Source organism: Gopherus flavomarginatus, chromosome 3 (assembly GCF_025201925.1).
Source record: "Gopherus flavomarginatus isolate rGopFla2 chromosome 3, rGopFla2.mat.asm, whole genome shotgun sequence".
Taxonomy (NCBI): Eukaryota; Metazoa; Chordata; order Testudines; family Testudinidae; genus Gopherus; species Gopherus flavomarginatus.
The window spans coordinates 239990570-240004277 of record NC_066619.1 but is presented as its reverse complement, the minus strand read 5'-3'; the positions used below and the strand labels follow the sequence as shown (position 1 = coordinate 240004277).

The following is a 13708-nucleotide window of genomic DNA, read 5'->3' as shown; positions in this document are numbered from 1 at the left end:
TTTCAAATAAGCCAATTTGTTTGCTTTCATGTGTACCGCACACCTATGTCCTTACTCATCTGAGCAAGGGTTTAGTCTTCTTTCTGTCAGTCCCATGGAAGTCCCCAGAAGCTTACAACAAATATCCCAAACTGAAACTTCACTCTTGCAGTATTCATATGCTTTGATCTTGCATTAACATAGTGCCAATCTCCTTTTTCCAGCTCCTGGACATTTGAAGACTACCTGCTGCACCAGGTTCTTTCTGTTAGATGATTCAGTTGGTAAGGGATCCTCCAAGCTCGGACGCAAGCCTTAATTACAGACCTTGTCCTTTCTCATGTAAGCTTTAAAATGGAAAGGGGAGAAGGAGGAATGAGTTATCAATTTACCCTGTATTTAGGGTGACAGAAATCTGTCACTGGACTATATTTCCTTTGCTCTCTGGAATCAGCAATGCGTCTCCTGAAGCCAAGATTACACTGTTCCTGGTTTAGACAGCTAGGTACATACTCTATCCCTAGAATTATCAGAGTCAGAGCAGACAGCACACTAATTCATAGAAAGTACTAGGGTTTCAACAGTAATTCTCCAGCATGCCCCTTGATTTGAACAAGATAAAATGCATCAGGTCACATTTTATATGATTATCCACCTGCACCGAAGATAAGTGTTACACAGCAGGGGCTGCAGCACACCATATGTGTGTGTGTGTGGGGGAAGCGGGAGCCATAGCACTGTGACCCCCAGCCATCCTGCCACCACACCCCCTGCCTGACAGTCCACTTCCCCACTCAGGCACCCCATCTTCCGGCTCATGAACCCTACACCCACTCCTTTCCAGGAGGCTCGGCCCTTGAGAGAGACCCCTTACCTTCCCCTCCCAACAGTCCCTGTCTCCCCTTACCTTAGCCCTTCCTGCTGGTGAGCCTCGTCCCCAGGTGAAGATTTCATCATGCTTCCCAGCAGATCCTTGGCACCGAGAGGAGCCACCACAGTTTCAGCAGCCTGCAGCTGAGGGCCTGGCATGTGGCACACTGCAAACAGGAGCCACTACAGCTACAGTGGTGCAGCAGCCCACTGCGCCAAATTGCAACAGTACTCAAATTTGGTCAGGCCAAAAAGTGATTGGGCCATGGCCGGGTGGTGTCCCCAGCTCCGGGGCCCATACATAGGCTTCCTCTTAGTGAAGATGTTGATTTATGTATATAATTTGCATTAATTCCCGGGGGCAGAATTATTTATAGTAAGTGAAGAAAATTTTTATTATTTGTGTTTTGAAATTAGCATGCTGATAGACATGGCAGATCATCTTTTAGAGAGATTATGGGTGAGGTTTTTCATTCCTGATAAAACCCCTATGTGCTGCTTCACTGGCACACAAAGACTGCGAGTGCTCTTCAGCTGGTCAGATTTATGCAGGCCCCTCAAAGGCCTTGACACAAGAGGTGCAGTAGAGTAGAGCTGGAGCTTGGAGGAGACGGCACAGGTCTGTTGTACCACAGGCATTCTGCAAAGTACCTCTGCCCAAAAGCAGACCTAAAGATACACCTGGCACTGCTCCAGCCCTCAAACAACCCAGAAATGAGAGAGTGCAAAGATGGTTTAGAAACAGGTTCACTCTTCCTCCCCTAGGCTGTAAGATCTGTGCTGTACCTTCCTCTAAAGGGAGCTGCAGTAAATCTCACCCTACGAGTATATTGAGGGCAGAGGGCAATTTATTTGTCTGTGTGTGTTCTAATTTGCTGTATCTGTACCTCCCAGTAGATGCAGAGCTAATGCTGAAGACATGTGAACAGATTGGCCAAGGATTCTAGCAATACTGAGAGATCTTGTCTAGCAGATGACCTGTTTTTATAGTCTGGTTTCAGGGATCAGTGACTATGTGAAAAACCTGATGTATTGTGAAACAAGAGAAATAGAAAATACAGCACTATTTACCAGCTCTTTAATGATGTATAGAAATATGTACTATCCCTGCCTTTACTCTGACATAAGACAGCAATATTTCTGTGGAAACATAGACTTACCACTGGCATGCCCTCTCATGGCTGGACATGGCATAGACAGCTCTCATTCTCCATTGTCCCTGCTTGAACTTTTAATCCATCCTGGGTGCTCCCAAGTTCTCCATTATTTTGCCAAGAACTGACTCTCAGGGGTTATCTCCTTAAAGTCTTGGCCTTAGCCTGGATCCTCAATGATAATCTTCCTCCAAGGTTATCTGCCTGTAAGATGGCCCTCTCACACCTCCTTCACTCCTGCTACCCTCTCCCTAAGCACCAGTTTAATCTCCCTGCTGAAGCACCTCTGTTCTCCACTACCAAGAAAGGAACTAGACAGCCTATCCCATTCTGAGCTTCCTTTCTTCACTATCACTATGTTTATCTATAATTAAGCTAACCTCCAGTTGCAGCCAGGTAGCATAACTGGCCTCCTAGGCCCACCTTAACTCTTTTATTGCCTGTGTGGGGCAGACGCCCATTGCAATTCCATATATGTTGCATAATTCTCATTGTTACCTTGTCTTTCCCCTACTATTTCAGTTGTGACTAGGGTTGGGTATTAGACCAGTCCAAAAATAATTGGTGAACTGAGTGGTCAAATAATCTAAAAAATGGTAAAATATTTTAAAGACCTAATTTATTAGAACACTAACAACACAGTGAAAAGAGTAAGACTTTATGGTCTCCAATAGGCTTAGCCTTAGATAGATACTTACACCTAATTACAAAAAATAAGTTACTTAACTGAGTTTACTTAGAAATATGCAAAACACAATGAAATTAATTTCTAAAACAATTACAGGATGTTGCCATGATGCAATAAAAAGATAGGTCACCGCCTTCATCACAGCATTTTTGCTGGAATATTTGACAATATTTTACCTTGAACAAATAATAGGCTATCAGTTGATGTTCTTTGAGACTGGACAGTTGACTGGTGTGCCAAACCTGCTTGTGACCTGATCTGAATGTCTGTTAATACTGCAAACTGCTAGAGCTAGAACCAATGTTGTGTTCTATCTGAAATCTTGTACTGTACTGCCACCTTTCAAACAGTATAAACCAGTGGTTCTCAAAGCCGGTCCACTGCTTGTCCAGGGAAAGCCCCTGGTGGGCCGGGCCAGTTTGTTTACCTGCTGTGTCCGCAGGTTTGGCCAATCGCGGATCCCACTGGCCGCAGTTCACCGCACCAGGCCAATGGGGGCTGCGGGAAGTGGCGTGCGCCAATGGATGTGCTAGCTGCCCTTCCCGCAGCCCCTATTGGCCTGGAGCGGTGAACCACAGCCAGTGGGAGCCACAATCGGCTGAACCTGCAGATGCGCCAGGTAAACAAACCAGCCCGGCCCACCAGGGGCTTTTCCTGAACAAGCGGCTGACCAGCTTTGAGAACTACTGGAATAAACCATTAATTTCTACCTGTAGGAGTTCATGAAACCATTGTTGTTACTCTCTTCAGCACTTGAGTGATGTTTACCTGCACTACAGGGCAAGAGGAGCAGGGGAGGCTGTCAGTTAGGGAGGAGTCATGTCTGCTTTGCCTTGTGCTTGCAGAATAGCATCTTGGCTGCTGACCCTTGTCTGGCCCTCCTTTTGGTACCTTTCAGTGGCCAAGGCACCAAGACAGGGAGTAGTAGCAAAAAAGCCCATTTTTCTTTTGAAAAACAGGAAAAAATTGAAGTGTAAGATTGAAGAAAGTCTCATGGAGGCTTCAAGTCAGGGAATTGAGAGGGGAAAGTACATGGGATTTAAGAATCCTTCCTCAACCCCAAGGAACCCTAGCATTTATAAAATTATGTAGGAATAACTCTGGGTCACTCTGCCAGCAATGAAGTGGTTAATCTGCCTGTTTCCATCAAGAGCAGTAAAGAGCTAGAATTTCACACAAGGCTTGCGGGGACTGTGAAGTGATGGCAGGGTTTGGAAGCTGCCGTTTTCTCAAGTATTTTCTTCGTGATTTTTGTTCAGTATTTGTTTGGGGGTGGGGTTCTTTTTTAACCTTGCTATTGTAAGCAACACAATGGAGGTTGTGGACTAGTCAAATACAGACTTCATATGATTGCAAGATAACCTCTTTCCATCTGTTTTTCTAGTGCTGCGTCACAGCGCTCGCCTAGACCATAACACACTTCTGCAGTTACCCGGTAATACATTAATCCATGATACTCCAGAAATAACTGGTGCAGCATAACCCCGTACTCTGCCTAACAACACCCGGGGTGGCTATGACATTAGCATCACCCTAGTCCTCTCCCGCAGCACATCCCTGGCAAGCCTGCCCCCCACTTGCTCCTGCTGAACACCATGTGTTTTCCTCCTGCTCCTGGCAACTTCCACACAGAAGATCAGGAGACCTGGTGACCAGCCCTGTCCCGCTGCGCTCTCCAGACACAGCCCGCAGGCACGAACTTGCCATTACCGCACCAGGGAAACGCATTGGAGGCCTTGGTGGGTGGGGGGTGGGAAGTACCATTGTTTCTTTGGGAGAGGGGGGAGGAAATGGACAGCGACGAGCAGCCGAGTGTTCCCCCTGGATTGGTTTTGCCCCTACTCCTCCTTCCCCCCCTCTGCAGAGGCCCGGAGTGAGTCAGCCCGGCGGTATATAGCGCTGCGTGGGAGGCTCCTGTGTTTGCAGAGCAGTCGGTCCCATTGAGTCTCTTATTAGGTGTCGGCTTCGTAGCCAGCAACGTCGTGCACCATGCAGTGGCAGCCTATGGAGATCAACCCCGAGGTGAGCAGGTGCAGCGGGGAGAAGGGGTTGGATTAGGGCTGCCTGGAAGATCGGGGTGGGACTGGCGCTGGGCCCCGGGTGCCAGGCGGGGCGCAGGGATGCGGTGACCGCTAAGCGGGGGGCAGGGCTGGGTGAATGTGGGGCGGGGAGCCGGGCTGGGGGATGGGCGGGGCTGCTGGGGTCTCCCACTCGCTCATCCGCTTTATTCTGCAGATGCTGAACAAAGTGAGTGGCCGGCGCCGGAGGAACCGCGGAGCTGTCGGGCGGAGCAGCAGGCGGGAGCGGCTCCTTCTCGCCTCCCTCCATCCCCGCCGGGGTGGGGCCGGAGCGGGATGTCTCGGGCGCGGCCTCCCCGTCACGCCTCCGCAGGGGGGCTGGGCGCGGCCGCACTGCGGGGCCGCCACGGAGGGGGTTAAAGTCGGGGTGGGGCCGGGCGCCCCATCGAGCGGTACCCGCCCCACGTGCGGGGCCGGGTCCCGGGCTCGGCGGCAGGTGGCGCTGCGGCCCCGTGGTTTGTGCTGTGTCACTGACTGGAAGCGGGCGGGGGAGGGGCGGTCTGACCGCGGGTCCTGCCGCCGGGCTGGGCCCCCTCAGGCTGTACAGCGGGTGGGGCTGCCGCATTGTGGGGTGGGTCCCTGGGCTGAGGGGCTCCTGCTTACCCCCACCCTTCCCTGATGAGCCCACAGCGGGCTGGGTACCCCCTGCCTCATGTCCTTTCCCTGCAGGTGCTGTCCCGGCTGGGAGTGGCCCCTGGCTGGCACTTTGTGGATGTGCTGGGGTTTGAGGAAGACTTGCTGAGCTCAGTGCCCACCCCAGCCTGTGCCCTGCTCTTGCTCTTTCCTCTCACTGCCCAGGTAGGTCCCTGGGATGGGGAGGGGTAGCAGCTGCCATTTCTGCAGAGCTATCCCTGTGCAGGGGAGACAGTCTGTTAAATAAGCAGGGGCCTTTGTTTTCCTCTTATCTAAGATTAAACCTGCTATGTAGGAGATACTAAACAGAAACCCCAATGATTCTCTTATCTTGTGATGTTGCCATGGGATACACATGGTGCCTGGTACTGGGAGATGGCACACCCCAGGAGTGTCTTACTGTGATGTATGGTGAACTAACACAATGCAACACCTAAATGTGCATTGCAATTATTGGATACTTAGTTCAAAGTCCATAATGTTAAAATACCTGTTCTTATGTGTGGTTCCTTACTGGAAATTCTTGCTTTAAATTTGATGCTCCCTTAAATCTGCAGACACAGGTTTCTCTAACCCAGATACTAACTTGGCAAAGCAGAAGCAGGCAGACCTACTCAGACTTGTAGAAGAGAATGCTGTATTTCTTTCCCTATTCCAAAACTAACATGGCAACACTATCTGGCAGGTGGTACAACTGAATCAAATCCATTTCCTGACTGAGAATTCCATAGGAAGTGAAGTTCGAAGACCTGATATCCAGACTTCTGACCTGCATCTGTCTATCAGATAGACAATGAATTAGTTCTCAGTGTATGCATTCTTCATGACAAGACCTGAAAGGGTGGGGGGGGTGTCATGCATCTGAAGCGTGTATTCACCCAAAAAAGCTTATGCTCCAAAATGTCTGTTAATCTGTAAGGTGCCACAGGACTCTGTCATAATTTACATAGTAAACTGAAAACAATGCAGGTAACTTTTTCACTTAGTATTAATTCATTCCTCAACTCATCTGTGAATGTATGGGACTGAGGTGATACCTTGCTGTCACTGGGGCATCCTCAGAAGACCTGTAATTTGCTTGACCACATGACTGTCTAATTAGAACAGAGTCTAGGGATACTTCAAGGGAAGAATTGCTTTTTAAATCTACTGAAACAGTACTAATCTCACAGTATTTGACTTGTAAGCTTTATCAGTGATGTATTGGTGCTTTGCTATTGTCTAAGCTGGCAGTAACGGGCTGCTCACCCCCATAGTATGAATTCATAATTGACTAGAGGCTGTAATCTTGGATGCACAGTTAAAACCTCAAATTTACTAGAATGACAGTCAGAGTTGCTATTAATTAGCATACAATTATAGTCCAGACAAATGAGGCACTGAAACTACTGGGAGCATGGGGGAGGCATTCTGATATTGCTGGTCCTATAGCTGACTCAGCTGAAGCGAAGGCATCTTGAGGGTGAGGAATAGAGGAGAATATAACCATTCCTTGTATGAGGAACAACTTTCACACTATTTGTCTCCAAATACATGAAATACAGCTGATTAGGAAAGCCAGCTACAAAAAATTCTGGCTCTAACTTAGCAAGCTCTTGAGTGGATTGGACAGTAACAAGTCCTTGGAACTCGATTTCTCATGTCAACTCTTTTTTTGTATAGCTGTTTCCTCTGGGCTATCAGGTGGAGTCCCATACTACAACTTGGCTCGTGCACCACATACATTATGCAGTACTAGACCAGTGTCATCCTAGTGGAAGTAAAAATCATGTGGGTTTGTTCCAAAAAGGATGGCTTTCTGGTTACATTAGAAAGCATCAGAGGGGAAGTATCTTCCACAACTGACTTACCTGGTAGACATTCTAAAGGATATTAAGATGTCTAGAAAATCAAACTGTTGATGTACTTGTTTGCAGCATGAAAACTTCAGGAAAAAACAGATTGAAGAATTGAAGGGACAAGAAGTTAGTTCCAAAGTGTATTTTTTGAAACAGACGGTTGGCAATTCCTGTGGGACAATTGGCCTGATACATGCAGTTGCTAATAACCAAGATAAATTTACATTTGGTAAGTATGAATATTGAGCCTTTCCCTTAAAAGGGAACTTCCTAATGAGGCCACTCACTGATCTGCATACTCCAGACCCACTGTAGCTAAAGAACTCTTACACTAGCTACTTTATTTGTCTAAGACTAGGTTTGAAAAGATCAGATCTGACTAGAGAGCTCTTCCCTGAACACTACATTACAAGAAACTTAGACTTCAGTGGCTTATGGGATCTGCCCATAACTGAGTGACCTACACCCACTGCCCTTTGAGTAACAGAAGGGGAATACGCTAGTCTCGGAGGTTGGACAATAGTGTGTTTTCTATATTGAGTCTGACTCTTGGCACCTGAAGTGCTGGGAAAATTGATCAAAAGGGAGGTAATCCAATTTCTATTGGATCTAATTAGCATAAGAATACTATTTGCCTGAGTTTACATATATCAGTGGCTGGGGACTTCTCCATATAGAAAATTTACAAACACCTGGTATCAAACACAAGCTTGTGAAGTTACTGCTACATTAAGAAAGGAGTTACTGTACTATGTTCCTGAAAAATGCAACAACTTAAGTGATTCAATGTTAAGCTAATCCAATTTCCCCCATAAGAATTAATGTAAATGGGAGGGGGTGGGTGTTAGGTTCCAGGGAAACTTTTTTGTCCAACAAAACTATATTATAGATATAAACAGTGTTTTTTTAAACAATTTAATACTGTTCAGCTATGATTGTGAAGCTTAGTTGAGGTGGTGAAGTTAGAGGGAGGGATATTTCCCAGGGAATACCTTGCTGATAAATGAACTAGCACTTGGCTGAGCCCTTAAAGGTTAACACACTGTTAATGTAGATTCTCAGAGCAGCACGAACAGGAACGAGGGGAGACAGCATAGCAGTCACACGTGGTGTGTGTGTGAGAGAGATGCACACTGTCCCTTTAAGTAAGCTGACCCACTCTTAAGTTTGTCTTTAAGTAGATCCAGAAGTTGAGACAGTAGCTGCTGCCCCAAGCTCGCTCTCTCCATCCATGTCCCTGCCCTGCTCTTTATGGAGGAGGGGTAAATGGGGTGGGGGAGGGAGACACCCTGATATTAGCACCCACACAGCAAGCAGGAGTCTCTGGGAGCAGCTCCAAGGCACAGGGCAGGAGCAGCATATGGCAGTTCAGCTATACCTTCCCCCTCTCCCCCCAGTGCCAATTGGTAGCTTGCTGGGTGGCTGCAGCATAGGGAACTTAAGGGAGTGAGGAACTGATTTGGCAGGGGAGAGGTGCATGCTGCCAGTCCACCCTGGTTCCAAGCCCTCACCAGCTAGCTGCAATGGGCTGCTCTTCCTGCAAGCAGTAGACAAAGCTGGTAGCTGCCAAATGATGTTAGAAGGGAGCATTGCACAACTTTAAATGAGAATGTTCCCTAACTGATCAACAAAATGTTAACCAGGATGACTAAGTGAGGAGTTACTGTATCTCTTGCATGACAAATCTAGAGCAATGAAATGTACCTTTGCTGGCACCTGTGAGGCTTTCTTGCAAAAGAGTGCTTAGTTTAGCTATTGTCTTAAAATGATAAACTGTAGGGATACCCAATATGCCAAGGTGGCACCCACTACTCATTTCAGGAAAACCTGGCATGGCTAATAACTAGAATAGCTACTCATTCACTCCTGTTCACACCTAAATTTAGTCAGGAAAGTGACTGTAAAATAGTCTTTCAAGTTGATGGAGCTACTTCTGTTGGGGTTTCAGGTTACCCCAAGTTGAAGGGGGTTATCTGAGTAGTAAGCAACCAAGGAGCTGGATTGTAAACTGGTTCATGCACCAGACTTCTCAAGAAATTCTGTCCCCTTTGAAGAAATGGGTTCTATTAGACATTAGAAGCTAGGCAATTTTTTTTGTTTTTGAAGTAGGAGCATCAAACACCACCTAACTCAGTAGTATCAAACTGGGAATTGGACTGAGCAGTCAGTGTTGCTTCCAGAATTAATCTGGAAGACCTTTTGTGGGGCAGGGGGAAAGGGAGTAGAAAACCACCAGGTGTTTAGAGTTAACATTCCAAATATAATGGTGCTCAGTCACTTGTCAAATGCAGTAGTATCTGGTGACTCATTCCATTGCCTTGACCTAAAATGAATTCAAGTTTAATAATTTAGGTATGTTGCAATACTTCAGTAAAAGTACTAAGGTAGCATGAGTTTCTAAAACAGTGTACTGGGCAGCCTAGACATGTGTAAAATCCTATATGTATATTCCTATCTGTAAACTAACATAGCTTGAGTTGAACTCGCTCATAACCTATATATGAACACATTCATTGTCTAACCATGGCAAACTCTTGCACAGATGATGGATCAGCCCTGAAGAAGTTTCTCAAGGAAACGGCTGATCTCTCTCCTGCAGAGAGGGCAAAACATCTTGAAAATAACAAGGTATGAGAAATACTGGATTGGAAAAGTCTTACTGCAACTTACATTTGGGGTTTATTAATCTCTATCTACTTTCTCTTCAGGCTATTCAGGAAGTCCATAATACTGTTGCACAAGAGGGCCAATGTCAAGTAAGCTTTGCATATGAGACTTAGTTTATGATGATGGTAGGGACTAGAGTGCTGTATCTCTATATTAATACCACTTACAAGTGGGAAAGAGAGAGATTATTTGGATCATGGGCTTGCCCCAGCTTGACTGCACTGCATTATACCATTCTTTCCATTTAAAAAAAGGCAAATAGGGAAGTAATGAAACTCCTTTCATGAGTCTGAGTAAAACTTTCAAAAGCTCCTTATTGCCCAAATGGGTCTTAGTCTAAGTTAGAGGATTTCAGAAAACTTCTGATTTTGATGTTTACAAAAACTGCCATCCTTGAGCAAGTATGGGAGATGCTGAGAGCCTTAGTGCTATTGCTGACTTAGGCTGCTAGGCTGTTTTGACCTTCAGATAACTTTCTTCTCTTGTTTCCTATCTATAAAATAAAGAGTTTACCTAGATTGTTACATGTAGGTATTAAAAACTTGTATTTCACAAATGCAGAGCTGGATCCAGATTTCCAACAAACTGGAGTCCAAAGTAACTAAACTTCATAGATTAGTTTGCTGTTAGAATCAGTAAGATGGCTTAGCTGTATCTGTCTTCTCTCTCCAGGTAGAAGAGGATAAAGTGAACTTCCATTTTATTCTGTTTGTCAATGTGGATGGACACCTGTATGAATTGGGTAGGGTTATATAAATCAGTATTTGGAGTAGGCTGACATAGGAGCTAGCTATTTAACTGTGGCTTTACTTCACTAGCATCATGGTAAAAACTAAGCTTATCTGTAATCAACATGTGGACCTCTAAGTTGCTTACTAGGTAAAAATCCCTGTGCAACCCATTCTGACTAGAAATATCCTGAAACCAGTATCTGAGAGCTGTCTTTCCCGCTTTCCCTTCAAAAGGACTAGACCTCTCAATGTTTCAGACTTTCTAGATCAGAGCACTTCTCAAATGTGGCCACCAGAGGCTTTTCTTGCAGCCACAGCCTCCTGGGCTGTGACTGTGGGAGGAAAGCAGTGGCCCCTCTCCCAGGGCTACCAGCAGTGGTTGAGCCCTGCCCTCCCTCCAGAGACAAATGTTGAAGGTGCAGGCAGCTGTTGAATTCCCCACTTTCCTGGGGGCAGGGGAATGGGCTTCAGGCTTCATCCACCCAGTCCCAGGCTCACCACCCACACTGTTGTCCCTGTGTCCCATGGCCTCCCTGCCCACTTCCCCATCCAGGGCTTAATTTGTCCCAGGACTTGCCTGTGTGAGTAAATCTGCTGTGACAAATGATATTAACAAACATACAAATTATCACTCTTTGTAACAGACTTACTATTAGCTTCTTTTAAAAAGCAATCAAAAGTAAACTACTAAGACAAACATGCAAAGTACCTTGTGTTTCTATTCTTTAGTAGACAAAGAATAAAGACCATTAACTTTTTATTAGTCTGAAAACATACACATGTCCAAGTCATTCCAGTTTATGTGCATATTTGGTTTTCCTAAAGTTAATGATGTATTTTGCTGGTGGTCATGCTGACAATTTTTCCTAAGATTTGGTGGCCACACTTTGAGGCCACCAAAAAATTAGTAGTATTCTAGAGCAGGGGTTCAACAAATTTGCCCTGTTCGATTCCATGTTGTGGCCACACTTTACTGACCTTACCAATAAGGAGTCTTGCTCTGCTATAATAGCTCCTGAATGATTAGGAGGTGTAGGTTCAGGAAACAGCTGTCTACAAACACCAAAATCAGACAGCATAGAATTAACACTTAAAAACAAAACTGTGCTGTCAAGTAATGAGGTTTTGTTTATAGATGGACGCATGCCATTCCCTGTTAATCATGGAGAAAGTTCAGATGACTTGCTGTTGAAGGTAGGCTCAGTTACTTCAGTTATGAGTTAATAGTGTCTATGAGTTGGGGGATTCTAAAGCTGCATCTCTGCAGCATGCCTTCTTGAGCCAATTGCAGTTGGTCTGCTAGCACAGCAGTCACATGGCTTGAAAAGCCTCCTAGTATCACTAGCTGCTAGGTATCATAGTAAGCAGGTGCTCCAGGGCTAGGTTCAAAACAGTCTCTGGCAGCAAATACCCTTGGCTTAACAAGGATGGTGCACAGATGGTCGGGGGTTTTTATGGCTAACTTTTTAGAGAATATTGCATACTGTCTGTATATTACTGCAGCCTATCAGAGTACTAAATAACTCTTCTCTTTAAGGGTTCTGCCAAGATCTGCAGACAGTTCACAGAACGTGAGAGGGGAGAAGTTCGCTTTTCTGCTGTGGCTCTCTGCAAGTCTGCCTGAGATGCTGAAGAAGGAGTTGAAGGAAGGAAGGCAATCTGAGAGCACATCAGTAAACGCAGTCTCAATCTTTCATTGCTTCAGTGCTTGTGAAATATAGCTGGTTTGGCCAGTCTAAACAGTTCTGCAGAACTAGTTCCACCTCCAGTATACACACATCAGAAGAGTTTGAGAGAAATAAGCTCAGACTCTAATATGAACTGTTCTGACAACTGTCTTTGGACTCTTAGGCCTTGACTTTTCACACATTCAGTAAAAAAAAAAAAAATAAAAATTCTTTACATGGCTTGTTTAACCTGTGCCTATAAGTTAAACTTTGATTCCTGTACTTAATAGGATAAATAAACTCTTCTGCTGTTGAAGTTACTGGATTAGTCTTTCACTGTGGATCTTCAAACCAGCAGAGTTAAGGGTAACATGACTGCACTCAAAGTAGGCCTAATAACAGTGTTAGTCACCAGAGGGCAATGACACATAATAGATAAGAGAGCACTTCAAACAAGAACTGGAGGCCCAAAGCATGGGTAACAATGCTCTAACACTTAAGTTAGTGCCTCAAAATGAGGACCTATAGGGAAAGAATATCCATTTAGAGCTGTTTTCTAAATTTAGATGTGTTAGAGCACAGAATATCTGTTCTTAATCACTACTGGAAATGCAGGTCTCTTGGCAAACAGATGAAATACCTCACAAGTAGGGTGCACAGTAATTCTGTGATTGACTAGGTTATGTCCACAGTCCCACTTATGTCACTGTAACTGTTGCTTAAGGGTATGTTTTTAAAAAGAGAGGACCTTGCCCCCAGTTACATAAGTTACACCAACCCAGGCATTGGTGTGGATAGCACTGTTAACTAGAGAGCTCTTGTTGACATAGCTACCACAGCTCATGGGCTGGAGTAATTAGGCTGATAGGAAAGCTCTAATCCAGGAAGGCAGGCTTGTTCAAAAAAGTGGGGAAGGGAGCTGTGAAATTAATACTTAAGAATTCTAGACCAAGTTTCTCTTAAAGGAGATGGGGATTGGATATCAGACTGTTACAGTGCTATTTGCTGTTCATCTTTCTGTGGTGTCCATCTTAAGCTTTTTGTGCACTTGCAACCTATTCCACTGGACTTATTTTAAAGTGATCCGTGATGCTCACTTCATTTTAAAAAGTCTTTCCAGCTGTGTATGACAGCATCCTGTTCTGCCAGGTATTACTGGAAACCTTGGGTAGGTGGGGATAAGCAGTACTACTGTGGTGACTTCCTGAAGATACCATAGTTTCCTTTCATAGGATATGAACTATCCTTTCTGCCTCTGTGCCATGACTTCTGAGGGCTTGGCTACACTGGAGAGTTGCAGTGCTGGTGAGGGGGTTACAGCGCTGCAACTCAGGATGTGGCCACACTTGCAAAGCAGAGCCAGTGCTGCAACTCCCTGGTTGCGGCGCTGGCTGTACACCTGG

At 45.4% G+C, this 13708-nt stretch overlaps 1 protein-coding gene across 1 annotated transcript; it reads left to right on the top strand.

Moving 5' to 3' along the window:
- The first annotated feature begins 4552 nt into the window (after positions 1-4552).
- UCHL1 (ubiquitin C-terminal hydrolase L1) lies at positions 4553-12621 on the top strand. The gene is made up of 9 exons (XM_050948064.1): positions 4553-4713; positions 4927-4938; positions 5439-5567; positions 7319-7469; positions 9783-9868; positions 9949-9996; positions 10580-10649; positions 11774-11832; positions 12176-12621. Exons 1-9 carry the CDS (start codon positions 4681-4683, stop codon positions 12260-12262), a joined length of 675 nt encoding a protein of 224 aa, XP_050804021.1. The 5' UTR covers positions 4553-4680; the 3' UTR covers positions 12263-12621.
- The last annotated feature ends 1087 nt before the right edge of the window (positions 12622-13708 follow it).